Raw genomic sequence first — 15693 nt, 5'->3', positions numbered from 1 at the left:
TGTTGAATGCAAGAACGTTTTTCTCTTCTCAGGCCCACCCTGAGACAGAGTGGGTGGAAATCCTGTGGCTGGGTATTCAAAGAAATGGTTTTGCCAAAGACAGCTGTGCCCCTTATAGAGATTCTAGAGAAAATGGAAAAGTGAGCCAAGAGAATGGGATTTATGCTGGGGAAACAGCTGTGATCTGTGAAATTTAATTTCAAAGGGTTCCTCCCTGCAGAGACAAAGCTAGCTGAAAGGACCAGTGTGGGCCTAGGAGGCACACGCATGCTGATTTGGTGGAGGCCAGAGCAGTCAACTTATGAATTAAAAGCTGTGCTGGTTCCACAAGGAAACAAAGACAATACAAGATATCTGGCCACCTAAGAGCATGGATAATCTAAGAATATGAAAAACTGTCTCCATTTCTCTCTTGTTACGACCCTTGAAGTAATGTGTGAATTTTAGAAGGATGCTCTAAATCATCGTCTTTTGATCTTTGATTTTCAGCTAACTCCAAATCTCTCTCTGCAAAGGATATTTTACCCACAGAGAGAGCTTGGTCCTAGGTGAGGTAATATTCCTTACCCGATCTATTCCAAAAGGGAGACAACAAAAGGGTTTGTGTTAGATATGATCCTTCCTAATCTGGACAGCTGTAAAAAGTTTCAATAAAGAATAAAACAAAAAATAATTATGAAAGTGTTCCTTACAAAGCTGTTGAGGTAATATACAAAATGTTGATAAAAGATATATGATACAGTTGAAATCCTTCTGAATGTGGATCATCTAGGTGGACTCCTAAGGAAGGGTCATTTTAAAAGATAATAATTATTTCAATCTTACTATATATGGCATTATAACATTTTGAAATGTTTAAAATAACAGTAAATCAAATACATTTCTTCCCAATAGTTGTATTTCCATTCCAAAGTAGTTTATGCAAGCATGGATACCATTGCAAAGGGATTGCCACCTGATTCAGTACTGTAGATGGTGTATCAAAGGGAAAGCCTCTTTTCTAGAGAAGCATAAGTGTGGAAAGATAGCTATAGCAGTGTGTAAAGTGTGTAAGGACATGTGTTTATGCTCCAAAAACAAAAATCTCAAAATCAGCAAGATCCTTTTCTCTGAATATCTATATGCCCATAATGTGTTGGGAGAGACATATATTATCACAAACTACTGTAAGGCATGAAAACTGGTATAATCTCTCCAGAAGTAATTTAGAAATATGTCTCAAGAACTGTGAACAGTCCCTGCCATGGCACTCCCCGGAACCTACGTTAAGCAAATAAACAGGTGTGTGTGTGTATACACTGTTATTTATAACTGTGAAAAACTGAAAAAGAGTATGTCTGAAAATGATGAAAAGGTTAAATTATGATAAATCTATTTAATGGAAAGCACTGCACGCATTTAAAAACAAATACTTTTATAAATGCTACAAGGAAAGAGGGAAAAAAAAATCAAACCAAAATGACATAATATTTTGCCATTACCAGACGGAGCAAAAAAAAAAAAAATGCTTCTGAAAATTTTAATAAGAAAGTGTTTATAGTAATACATAGAATGAAAAGAATAAGATGCTAAAACTATATTATACTGTCAGTGCACATAGATTTTAAAAATCTTTTCCCAGGAAAGATGTTAGCAAGATAGATTAGGAAGTCCCAGATCTTATTCCCCCACAGAAATATTGATTAAGCAATGATATACAGACCAAAATATCTATTAAGAGGATGCCAGATCCAGTTAAGAGGTTGCAGTACCCCAGAAGACCACAAAGCAAGAAATCCACATTGAAGTAAGCAAGAAAACCAATTTCATGTTACCCACATCAGCTCCTCCCGAAGCTGACACACCTCAGCTCAAGAAGAGAACACCCTGGCCCATGACGTCTCCCACCAGGGGAAAGAAAACAGTGAGCGTGCCTCCAGTGTTTCTGGCTTTCGGAGGGCTGCCTGAGTAATGGGTTTATCTTGGCTCACTTGGGGCACTGATGGAACTGGCATAGTCTAGATGCCTGGGGATGTGAGAACAAAGCAAAGTGGTGGGTGGCTTGCTGCAGTCAGCACAGCCTGGTAGACCTGCAAGGAAGGAGCTCAACCTGAGGCTTCTTCCTAGGGAGGGAGGAAGAGGAGTACAGTGTGTGGCCAGCTCTTCAGAGGCTAGCCAAGGGGCTAGTTTCTGCCTCACCTCATTCAAAGTGCTAACAGAATCAGCATAGTTTGGATGCCTGGAGGCCTCTGAGAATAGAGAGACAGGTGGCTTGCTGTGGCTGGCAAGCTTAGCAAAGTTGGGAGGATGCACACAACTAAGATTTCCCTCTTGGGAGGGAGGGAGAGGAGCAGAACATGCATCCATTGTTCTGGCTCTTTAGAGGACTGGTACTGACTCACCTGATTTGGGGCATTGATGGGGAGCTGGCTTACACTGGGTGCCTGGTAGGTGCTTAGAATAAAGGAGAGCTGGGTAGCTTGCTGCTGTAGGACCACATAAGCTGCAGTGCTGCAGCCAGAAATTGGAGGGTACAAGGAATACGAATTCCTGAAAAAGAAATTGGCAAGCCTCTCTAATTGAGAAATTGCCATGCACAGGCTCAGAGAAGTCACAGCCCCTGAAAAAGGATTCAGAGGTCTAGCCAGAATGATTAATGAGTGACTCCCCCCGTAGGAAGCCAGTTGCTAAACTGGAGGAGGTGGCTGTTTCTTGAAATGTACTTATCTCTACAGAGTTACAAAAGACAGGAAGAAACAGGAAAACATGGTCCAATGGAAAAAATAAATCTCCAGAAGGCAACTCTAAGGAAATGAAGTATATGAATTACCTGACAAAAAATTCAAAACAGGCTGCGCAGTAGCTCATGCCTCTAATCTCAGCACTCTGGGAGGCTGAGGCAGGAGGATCATCTGAAGCTAGAAGTTTGAGACCAGCCTGCGTAACATAACACCTACAATGCCTACACATCTCTTCATTGGTGTCGATTCAATGTAGCACTTGATATGTAGAAAAGCCAAGTTTCGTTTTTTGGAACTAAGTGAAATATTTTTGGGTTGAATGTCAAATATGGAACCCACTGATAAAGAGAGCTGATTGTATATAGAAAAATACACAATACTTTATTATATAATAATAGTTGGAAATAAATCACTTAATTTTGCCATGGAAATTAGAAGACAAAAGTGTAAAATGCTTATAAATTATGCTAAGGGAAACACAATAGAAAAGATATAATTTGTGACATCAAATAACAAAGTGTGTGGTTTTTTTTTTTTTTTTTTTTTTTTTGAGACAGAGTCTCACTGCCCGGGCTAGAGTGAGTGCCGTGGCGTCAGTCTAGCTCACAGCAACCTCAAACTCCTGGGCTTAAGCGATCCTACTGCCTCAGCCTCCCGAGTAGCTGGGACTATAGGCATGCGCCACCATGCCCGGCTAATTTTTTTTTTTGTATATATATATTTTAGTTGTCCATATAATTAATTTCTATTTTTAGTAGAGACGGGGTCTCGCTCTTGCTCAGGCTGGTCTCGAACTCCTGACCTCGAGCGATCCACCCGCCTCGGCCTCCCAGAGTGCTAGGATTACAGGCGTGAGCCACCGCGCCCGGCCACAAAGTGTGTTTATGTGGGGGAGTACAAGTGTAGTTGTGGTATGGGACTGAAGTTATCAGCTTAAAATAGAGTCTTATGTCTTGTGTAAGCCCCATGGTAACCACACTAAGAAAAACAAACAGTAAAGGAAATGAGAAAGGAATAAACAAATGTCAATACAAAAAAAATACAAAGAAATACTCAAAAGAGGAAAGGAAAGTAAAAAGGTCACAACACAGAAAACAAATAAAATGGCAACAGTAAGTCCTTCCCTAAATGGATTAAACTCCTCAATCAAAAGACAGTGGATGAATGGACAAAAGAAAAAGAAATAGAGACCCAACTATACACTGCCTCTAAGAGACTCATGTTGGATTTAGAGACACACAAGACTGAGAGTGAAATGATGAAAAAGATATTCCATGCAAATGGTAACTAAAAGAGAACAGGGGTGGCTACACTTACATCAGATAAAATAGACTTCAAATCAAAAATTGTCAAAAGATCTCTACCCAGAGGCACTAATAAATAAATAATTCCAAAAACAAAAACCAAAATCAAAATTAAAAGAATTGTCAAAAGAGACAAAGTAGGACATTATACAATGATAAAAGAGTCAGTTCACTAGGAAGCTATAACAGCTATGAATATATATGCATCCAACATTAGAGTACCCGAATACATGCAGCGAACATTGACAGAACTGGAGGGAGAAGCTGCAAACACAGTAATAGATTTCCACATTCCACTCTCAATAATGTATAGAGCATCCAGACAGAAAGAATATCAATAAGGAAATGGAGAACTTTAATGAAACTTCAGGCCAAATGTACCTAGCAGACACATACAGAACATTCCACCCAATAGCAGCAATATATACATTCAAGTGTATGTGAAACTTTCTCCAGGACAGATCACATGTTAGGGTAAAAAACAAGACTTAACAAATTTAAGAGACTGAAATCATACCAGGCATGTTTTCTAACCACAGTGGAATGAAACTAGAAATTAATAGCAGAAGGAAAACTGGAGAGTTCACACATACTTTGCAATTAAACACCAAAGTTTTGAACAACTGAGTAAAAAAAAAAAAAAATGGAAATTTGAAAATAACTTGAGACAAATAAAGATGGACACACAATATATTAAAACTTGTAGGATGCAACAAAAGCAGTACCAATAAGGAAGTTTATAGCAATAAACACCTACATTTAAAAATAAGATCTTAAATAAACAACCTAATTTTACACCTAAAGAAACTAAAACAATAAAGAACAAACTAATCACAAAGCAGAGGAAGGAATGAATAAAGATTAGAGCAAAAATAAATGCAATAGAAGACAGAAAATCAATAGAAAAAAAAAAATCAACAAAACTAAGAACTTTTTTTTTTTATTTTTTGAGACAGGGTCTTACTCTGTTTGCTGGGGCTAGAGTGCAGTGGCATCATCCTAGCTCACTGCGACCCCAAACTCCCCGGCTCAAGCAATTCTCCTGCCTTAGCATTCCAAGTGGCAGGGATACAAGTGCGTGCCACCACGCCCAGCTAATTTTTCTATTTTTAGTAGAGATGGTGTCTCACTCTTTGCTCAGGCTGGTCCTGAACTCCTGGCCTCAAGAGATCCTCCCACCTTGGCCTCCCAAAGTGCTATGAGTATAGGCATGAGCCACCATGCCCAGCCTAAGAACTTGTTTTTGAAAAGATCAACAAACCTTTAGCTAGACTTAGACAAAAAAGAGAGAACACTTAAATAAATAAAATCAGAAATGAAAGAGGAGACATTGCAATTGATGCCACATAACTTAAAAGGATTATAGGAAACTACTATGAACAATTATATGCCAACAAATGGAATAACCTAGAAATGGATAAATTACTAGAAACATACGACCTACCAAGACTGAATTATGTAGACAATCTGAACGTATCTATAATAGCATGGAAATTGAAACAGCAATAAAACCCTCCCAGCAAAGAAAAGCCTAGGACCAGATGGCTTCACCAATGAATTCCACCAGTTAAAGAACTAATGCCAATCCTTCTCAAACTCGTCCAAAAAAAATGAACAGGAGGGAACATTTCCAAAATCATTTTATAAGGCCACCATGACCCTGATATCTAAACCAGGGGGAAAAAAACTGTAAGAAAAGAAAATTGCCTGGCCGATATCCTTGATGAACATAGATGTAAAAACCCTAAACAAAATACTATCAAATTGACTTCATTAGTATATTAAAAGGATCATATACCATGACCAAGTGGAATTTATTTATAGTAGTCCCCCCTTACCCACAGGGGACACATTCCAAGGCTCCCAGGGGATGCTTGAAACCACCGTAATATTGAACGCTATACACAGATGACCCTTGAGCAACACGGGCTTGAACTGCACAGGTCTACCTATACACTGATCATTTCCAACCAAATGCGGATGGAGAATAAAGCATTTGCATGACATGAAACCCAAGTATACAGAAGGCTGACTTTTGAATATGTGGGTTCCACAGGGTAATACCGTATTTTGATATACCCGAGGGGAGTCCTGGAACCAATCCCCCGAGTAAACAGAGAGATGACTGTATACTGTGTTTTTTCCTACACATACATACCTACGATAAAGTTTAATTTCTAAATTAGGCAAAGTAAGAAACTAACAACAATAACTGATAATAAAATAGGTCAATATAATAACATGCCAGCATCACTACTCTTTAAGGCCATTATTAAGTAAAATAAGGGTTACCAGGACACAGGCACTGTGATGTCGTAACTGTTGATCTGGTGACAGAGATAGCTATTAGGTCACTGAAGGGCAGGCGGGCACAGCCTGGATATACTGGACAGAGGATGACTCACATCCCAGGAGGGATGGAGCAGGGCAGGGAGATTGCATCACGCTACTCAGAACGGCATGCAATTTAAAACTTAAGAATTGTTTCTTTCTGGAATTCTTCATTTAATATTTTCAGACCATGGGTAACTGAAGCTGTGGAAAGCGAAATTGCAGATAACGGGGGACTGCTGTACATACATACAATGTAATATTATTGAAAAGCAAAAAGGAAGGAAATTCCGACGCATATTACAACATGAATGAACCATGAACGACCTTGTGCTAAGTGTGATAAGGCAGACACAGAAGGACAAATGCTACAGGATTCCACTGACCTGAGGTATCTAAAACAGTCAGATTCATAGAAACAAAGTAGAATGGTGGTTGCCAGGGACTAAAGAGGGGGCGGAGGGGACAGGGCAGGGGACCTGCCGTCCAATGGGTATAGAGTTTCAGTCATTTAAGATGAAAAAGTTCTGTAGATCTGCTGTGCTGCATTGTGCTTATGGATAACAATACTGTACTATACATATAAAAATTTAAAACAGTAGATCTCATGTGTTTTTTATCACAGTTAAAAAAAAAATCTTTCCCTATCAGACACCATTGAGGGCCTTGTTTCCTACTGGCCCTAAATTCATTGACTGCCCCTTCACAGTGGGAGCTAGAATCCACGAAGACCCTGTACTCCTTCCAGTCAACGCACACCTTCCCCATCTCCACCCACACAGAGCTGGGGAGGTGGAAGCTCCGGGGACTACCCTTCAAAGGGCCAGAACTTATCAACTGGATCCCAAACAGGTTTCCAGATTCTGCAACTTGGAAGAAAGGATCCTGACAGGGAATGCTCTGGTCAAACCTTTACGCAGGTAATCTGGAATACACTTGCATTGTTAAGTACACATGTTTAGGAACACGAATGAAAAATGTGTCTAGCTTTAGGTAGGATTGAAATTAAGACAGTTAAATAGTATATAAATGGAAGCTCTAACTAATCCATGGCATAACTATCCACTGAAACAAGTGCTGCCACAGGTCTGTACCTGCATAGACCATACAAAGTCTAACTCACCAGCTTAGGTTCAGTATTTTACTGAACATAATCAGAACACAGCCCATCCATTCCTCTGGATCATGTATTATATGTGTGTGTTTGAGTATCTACAGATAATTTTTTTTAACAAAAACGAAAATAATCTAAGAAAAAATTTCAACAATTAAATTAAACAGTCTTTTGAATGTTTAATATGGCTTTGCTGTACAAAGTGATTATCTCTTTGGGTACCTTATTTATCATTTCATAAAGCTTTGAGTTTTATTTTTTATTTATTTTGCTCTTACCTTTTGCAAGTATAGAACTGTTCCCTTCAGTACAGCATAAAAGGTTTTCCATCCTCGCTTTCCTCTTGGAGCTAGAAAGGAAAAAAAATGTTAATTTTTATTTCATGTAAATTAGCATTTTAGAATGAGAATCTAAATGACCAATATGGTAGTTTCAATATTCCTACTTTATTAGCTACCAAAACTAATAAGAACTAAAATTTTGTTGAGCCTTAAGGTGTACCAGGCAGAATTCTAAAATGTTTCCCATATATATTTAATCCTTACAATAATCCTGCCTGGTGGATACTATTACGCTCCTCTTTTTTATAGAACCGAAGCCCAGAGGAGTAACCTGCTAATGGTCATACTACTGGGAAGAGGAGAAATTGGGAACCGAACCCAGGTAGCAAGGTTGAGCAGCCTGCCCTCTAGTAGAGATCACTTATAGACTTGGAAAGCAAAAAAGGCATATTATAAATACATAATAATTCAAAAGAAAACGTAGAAGGCTCATTGTACCAGATCTTTTATGGCTTCTTCAAAGTCTCTAGGAATCATAAAAGTCTCAGAATATGAAAGGACCACTCTTGGCATTTCTCCCACATTCCCCTCAACCAGGTTATAACTTTAGTTATTACTCCTACGGCAACCTGTGCATATCTCTGCTGCAATGTAATTTGTTCTGTTATGGGTCTGTCACTAGCCTGTGAGTGACTTCAGAGCAGGTTACCCTTCATCTTTGGAATTCACAGAACCTAGCATAGTGCAAGGCAGACATTAGGCACCGATATCAAAATTCTCCAAATTAATTCTTTCAGAAGTCCTTACTTTCCTTTTGTTTATATTTTTCTGGATTATAAAGTAGTATTTCTCTACTGGCTTATATAAAATCTTAGAAATTGTCCTAAAGCAAAAGCATAGATTAGGAAAACTTTATTTTTTATTTTTAATCTTAATCAAGTTGAAATCTGTAACTGGAAATTATCACCTGAATGTCATTTTTCCAAACATGTCTGCCCAGATATATTTTTTTATATATATATATAAATAAATAAAAATATATAGGGAGGGCCATTTATTTATATTCCTTTATCAAATACTTGGCTATCTTTAGGCCTTCTTTAACTTGGATTAAATTAGGACATATACCACTTTAAGCAAATCCTTTAAATCTCTTTTGACTGAATATTCAGGAATTCTTAGGCTTGGAACTAGGTGAATACAAACAATACAGGTGGCTCCTGCCAACACCATACTGAGATACCCACCTGGCAAGGACGGACTCAAAACATCCGCTCTGCAGGTTTCCAGGGGAAGTAAAAAATATAAACCCTTCTGTTTCTACCAGGGGAGGTTTAAAAGTGTGTACTCAAAAATATATGACCAAAAAAGGATAATAGTATTATCTCCTTTATACAGAAAAAAAGTGACCAGGATGAACCGTAGAGCAAATATTCAATAAATATTCACTGTATGTTCAATAGTTCAGATTCTGGTCCTGCCCACGTGAGAAGTGTGCACACACACACACACGTGACCAGGGGCCGAGGGAGCTGCGGCACAGCAGGAGCACAGGTGGCATGGTTAGCGGAGGCGCCAGACCTTCTAGATCTCACCCGATCTTAAACCCATCCTCTCCCGCACCAACCCCTAACTGCCTAACTCCTGACAGTCACTCAACCTGTCAGCACTTCAGTTGCTTCGTGTTAAAAGGTGGGTAATTCACATAACTTAGGGCCCAACACTAGTGCTGGAAGGGAACTTAGAGAAAATCCTTTTGTTTTCAACAGGAGACCATAGGTCCTGGAGTTTAAAGGCTCTCCCTCGAAGCCTCAGAGCTAGTTTATTGGCATCTTGAGATCCCTTTAAGTTCAAAGATCTATAAATCTATTTTCTACTTCGGAAGCAGAAATCTGTGAATCCATGTACGTGTTCACAAAATTTTTAACAGCTCTTTCTCATTACCACACTAAGTCTACTACCTAGAAACCGAATCCAAAGAGCTCTCCAAGTGAAATTGATCTTAAAAGTCACCCAGGAGTGACTAATGCTTGCTAAGTGAGTAAGCATTACCTTCTATTGCATTCTCCAACTTTTCCATCTCCCACAGAAGTGTAAAACTTAATCTTGTCTTTGGTCAGTTACAATTTAGTTGTCTAAGATGTGAATGAAGCAACTTATAATCCTGCCAAAAAGATAAGCTGGCAGCAAGTGCTCAGCAGTGTAATATGTAGGTAGTATGTTGTACAAGCACTGCCCTAAGCGCTCTGACCTGTGTTAATTCATTGAATTCACACCGCAACGCTAAGAATAAGGTACTATTGCTATTAATATCTTTGTTTAACACACGAGACAGTGGGATTCAGGGGAACGAGGGACCGCTGGGCACTGGAGTAGGCTGGGGAGGCTCTCTGGAGGCCCACGCCATGGCTCTGATTTTAAAACCACTCATCCAGCGCTGCTACTGGGGCTGCACCTTGGTGAGGATCATCAGGTGAGACGATGGGCCAGACACCAATGAATGAAGAGCATCCTTCCTCATGACCACTGCGGGAGGAGTTAAAATTGATTTCACAGCACACGTGTTATTAAGGACATAGGACTGGGGAAAGAGGTGTAACTGTTGTCACATAATGACCAGAATGGGAGGAATGAGGGGAAAGGTTACTGATTGATAACCTGATGTGTGGACTGAAAGGCTCTAAGTACCAGGGCGGTGGGGCGTTGCTATGCAGATGTGTTCTAACAAACGTCCAGGTATCTACTGTGAGCAGCTGCTTACTGAACTTGACTAAAATGTCATTTTCTGTGCCAGACAGGATTTCACAGCAGTTTTTAATATGCATAGGTAAGGTCCAAAGATAATCAACTGCTTTTCTTCTTGAAAATACAAGAATGGAATGTTTTCATTCCAATCATCTGCCTCGAACCTTACCTGATAACAGTGTCTGTTACTTTAGCTTTAAAAAAAAAAAATGCTACTGACATAGACATTGCTATTTTTCTATAAACTGCTAATGTTTAGATTTGCCCACGTGTTTATTTGTGTCTTTATTCATCACTTTATTCTGTACCTCACTGTTCTTCGGAGGCCATTTTCAATTACTTCTTGATGGTAAATCTTTTTCTATTTAAAAAAAAGCTTTTGAAATTTATAATTATTGTGGGTACATCATAGGTGTGTATCTTTATAGGGTACGTGTGTTTTGATATAGGCATACAATGTGAATGAATCAAATCAAGGTAATTGGGGTACCCATCTCAAGCATTTATCATATCTTTGCATTAGGAACATTCCGATTCCACTCTTTTAGTTATTTTAAAAGTGTACCCTAACTTATTGCTGATTGTAGTTATTTTTCTAACTTTTGTGTATATAAAAGTCTTTATTTCATTAAAAATTCTAGCAGTTATTTTTTTCTTATGAAGCTATCATTTCACCCTATTTTGGCTACCATCACTGTTGGGATGTCCACCCCGAGTCTAGGTGTTTTCTCTAAGCATGGGTTTCTTTTTACATTTACACTGCTTGGTGTTCTCAGGGACTCGTGCGTATCATTTTGAAAAACCCGTGGCCATTGTATCTTTGAATATTGTCTCTCCTCATTGTCTCCGCTATTGTCATCTTCTAACACTCCACTCTGACTTCTCCCTTCATTCCACCTGTGTCTTCACTGTTCTTTCATACTCCCCATCTCTCTGCCCTTCTGTGTTAAACTCTGTGTAATTTTACCTCCAGTACTGGTCGGCCACCCAGATCCAAACCTGCCCTGAAGGCTGAGCGCCCCAAGGTTAGCTCAACCTCCCTAGATCTGCACTCATGCTTTATTCCTAGCCTGACAGGATTTCCCTTCCATTGTACAGGCTCATTCATTTAAAAAAAAGATTTAAAAATATTTTATCTATCATTTTTAGATCTTTTATAATGGGAGAGTTTCAGAATCTGTAGGCCATCATATTGAGAAAAATAGACTCTCCAGTTCTTTTATCTTTCCCTTTTTTTCTAAAAAAAGGAATTTATTCACAAGCTTTGTAATCTAGGAAGAATACATTTGGAGCAGGATATGGGAGATTTTGGGGGTGAGGATGGGGCCAGAACAAGGGGACCCAGTAAGGAGGCTATTTCAATAGCCCAGATGAGAGAAAGAGGCCAGAACGTAGACGGAGTTATGTAATAAAATCAAGATGAAGACATGAAAGGAAAGGGGAAAGGTGTTAACATCAACTGAGCATCTATACTGCGGCACTCCGGGCACTGGGCATCATCCAGGTACATTCGATGTGATCCAAACGATCCTGTCAGGTAGGTATTATTGCCTCTATTTCATATTCAAGTCTCCACTGTTAACTATACTTGCAGTTCTGAAAGGTAGAGTGAGCTGCTGAGGAGCTACCCATCTAAGGATTCAAAGCTACGGTACGAGGCAGTGCAGATCAGGAAACACGTTCCAGTGATGCGTTAAGGAGAAACAGTCAGGCTACCATCCTTTGCAGCGGTCAGTCAGCTCCTCCTGTGCAGCAGGCACTGAAGGCAGGAAAGCAGGTGATAACACAGGAGGGGAACACGAGCCAGGTACTTTCGCTCATCTCTCTTACCTCTAAGGACCTTCCAAAGGCATCCCTGCTCACAGCTACAGGTCACAGAAGAGAGGCACAATCCCTGTGTCTGCCCTCTCAAGGTGATACAGCATAGCATTTCTGCAGAATCATTATCTAATACCAATAATGATTACAGTATTAGTAATAGCAGCAGCTGACGTTTACTGAGTGCTGTTCCCAGACCTGACATGTACAAACGATACGGGAGCCACGATTATAATCTCCATGTTACAGACGTGAAATCCGAGACCCCACCTGACCGGCAGCATGTGCTTCCCCAGGGCGTTGGGCACCTTCGCACTGGTTGGTGTGCAGGGAGAGGCCAGTTAAATCAGACTCGGGATACAGTGTCTCGGATAACTCTGAGATACAGGAGTGATGTTCAAATTACTTAAGAGCTGATTCAGCAGGGACCCTGACCTATCAGGAAAAGCACTGTCCCAACCAGATTGGAGGGACACCCACTATACCAGTGTATCAGCCCTGGCCTGGGGACAGCTTCCTGCCCACCGTGGGTTAAAATAAGAAATGAAAAAAGGCAATAAGCTTCTGTGATTGTTACTCTGCATCACACGTATACACACACACAAACACATTTCTGTAAAAGAAAAACTGACAGTTGTCCCAAAGATGGGTGATATAGGAACTATCACTGAATTTTCAATATTACAAACCAGTTATTATTTTCTCATTTTGATTGTGCATTTGTCGAAATCTATTTGGAAGTATAAAGTACTTTGGCTTCAGTTATTACCACTGATCTTTACAAAAGAGTGAAATGCATAAATGGGAAAGGACAGGCTGTTACCCTTCTTCCATAAAAAGGAAGGTGTGAAATATCCCTTAGCAATAAAATATTCAGTGAAGAGTATTGATGGATACATGCCAGGAAATGAAAGTTATTTATTTTTTAATCCTCCATGTAAGCTTCATGCAGAAGTTTATATTTGCATGCTATCCTCTCCAACTTTCTTTTCTTCTCAACTGAATTGGGAATGCATTGTGTTTAAGATCTTTCCCAATTTTTCTATTTTATTCAAAGGGCAGAGTAGTTTTTCCTGCATCAAAAATCTTGTCCTGTTTTTGACTACTCCTTACTCTGGGCTCCCTGATCATCTGCTTTTTCCTTTTCTTCAAGTTTAGTATCAGAAAGACATAATATGCATAGAAAGACATGGTGTGTACGTTGCCTAATTTTTTTTCATTTAATATACTAACGTTTCTTTCCTGTCTGTTGTCCTGAAAACATTCTCCCATTGTCCCACATAAAATGACAAAAATACAGTCTGTAGAAAAGGTCAGTAAGCAACATCCACATTAATAAGAAGGAATTCTTCCTTACAGCCTGAACAAGAAACTTGGTCTGAAGGCCCAGCCAGGCCAAGCAACCACAGAAATGTGGGGATGAGATAGTTCTAACGCATAGTATCTTCTATTTGCTTATGTTAATGGAGAGAGACATATAAAATATAATGCAATCCCAGTGAGGGCATTCCAAAATAAAACTAGCACCTTGCTGAACTTGGAAACACGATGTGCTCAGCAAAAGTTCTATACTAATATAATTGGGACACATCTATATTAGATTTTAAAAGGTACAAGACATTTTGGAAATTGTTCTATTTCCCTCGTGATGGTATCTGAAAACTGGGCAAAATTCTTCAAGTATCTCTCCTAAAGGTGAAAGCAATCTCTGAAGTTCTACACCACTGAGGCAGCTGAGGATAAAATGCAGGCAGGGGGAAGTCTACTTGCTGCGACTGGTTTGCAAAGGACGTAGATACGTTAGCAGATGACAGACTCACAGATCGTTAAGTGAAGTTAAGGGTAATCCTTGTATATTCACCCCTAACTTTCTTCCACAAAATAGCCCCGGGCCCCATAAGAAGTACTATTAAATCTTAATTAATAGAGCAGCTAGGGCACTTTTCGATGACTGCTTGAAGCAATCAAGTCCAAGCTGAGCATAACAGAAGTTACCATTGGGAGATGAGTCACACAACATTAAGCAACTGATAGTATCAATTATCCCCAGGTCCCTAACAGTATGGTAGAAATAAAATAGTACTATTACTGTCTTACATTCCTATCACTTATCTTTGAAACATTTAAGGCATTTTACACAGTTATTTTTTTTTAAGAATCAGTTAATGCTTATAATTTTTCTCTAAAATAGGGACACTTTATCAACTCAACTTGATAAAAGGAAAAACTGGGGCACCCTTAAAGGAAACAGAAGTACAACTTACACCTATTGTAGAACGTGAAACAAAAGAAAGAATTAGAAGAATATCCTATCTAAAATGTCTCCTGGTCGGTGATGTTCACTCTGGATATGGCTCTATTCCTTTAAGAGGTCTTCAAGACTTTTACCCTAAAATGATCTTCCTGGAATGGCAGAAAGTATCCTGAACTGGGAGCCAGGCACTTGGATTTTATTCACACCATGATGCTATTTCTCTGATTTTTGGTAAGTCACCTAACATCTCCGGTTACAAATCTACAAAATGAATATTCTATAATGTACCATCACTACTTTATACTGTTGTTCAGTTATTCTAGGCAGACAGAAAAATTCTTAGGACACATACCCTAACCCTGAAGAGTGTACATACAGAGGCAGTAACATTGACAATGAAACTTAACACAACACGGTAAGGTGATAAGCGAAATGGTAGCACAGCACTGTCCTGGGACAGTCACAGTAGGATTCAAGGAGGTAAAATGAGGAGGAAGTCATTAATTCTGCTTATGAGTAGGATTTAGAAGTTAGAGAAGACTGTAAGTGGGGATTTAGTTTTAAGCAGGACTCTGAAAAAGAGTGACAGGTTTCTCATTTGACCTTCACCTTCTCCACAGGGTATATACACTAACACACTGAAAGTGTGGATCCCAATTATGGAAGTTTCATAACATTGCAAATCACCACCATTCTGTACTAAGATGACCTCTGGATTACAGTCAACATAATATTTTTTATTTCTTAGGAGAATATATTTAGGAACCAGAGAACCTGGTCTGAAATACTGACTTCACTTGAGTATTGGGCAAGTCACTTAGCCAACTCCATGCTTTACTTCCTGTGTAAAATGGGAGCAACATAGCAGCTACTTCACAGAGTTATTCTGAAAATTAGATGAGTTAATATATGTAAAACCCTTAGAAGTGTTTTTGTTAAATGAAGGATAGTCTCTGTTTAAGAAAACGCATCCAATTTTCATGCTAAAACCAAAGACTTTTTAAAAATTTCATCCATGTATTCAGAATATTTTTCTTTGTTAATATTTTAAAATTTTAAATTAAAATTTAATTTAAATATTTTAAATTTTTCTTTGTCAATATTTTGAGACACCATCCACCTAGCG

At 39.1% G+C, this 15693-nt stretch overlaps 1 protein-coding gene across 6 annotated transcripts in view; it reads right to left on the bottom strand.

The window, feature by feature from the left end:
• Positions 1 to 15693, bottom strand: part of PSD3 (pleckstrin and Sec7 domain containing 3) — a 435489-nt gene that overhangs the window by 47251 nt on the left and 372545 nt on the right. For 5 of the 6 annotated variants that reach the window (XM_069484898.1, XM_069484899.1, XM_069484902.1 and 2 more), the window contains one exon: positions 7748 to 7818. In XM_069484898.1, the coding sequence (XP_069340999.1) occupies positions 7748 to 7818 (71 nt within the window). Of the gene's footprint in view, positions 1 to 7747; positions 7819 to 11570; positions 11587 to 15693 lie in introns of those variants that run through there. The other variant, XM_069484904.1, reaches the window with a different exon arrangement.

The sequence above is a fragment of the Eulemur rufifrons genome, chromosome 12, assembly GCF_041146395.1.
Source record: "Eulemur rufifrons isolate Redbay chromosome 12, OSU_ERuf_1, whole genome shotgun sequence".
Classification (NCBI taxonomy): Eukaryota; Metazoa; Chordata; class Mammalia; order Primates; family Lemuridae; genus Eulemur; species Eulemur rufifrons.
This window is presented reverse-complemented; position numbering and strand designations above follow the sequence as displayed.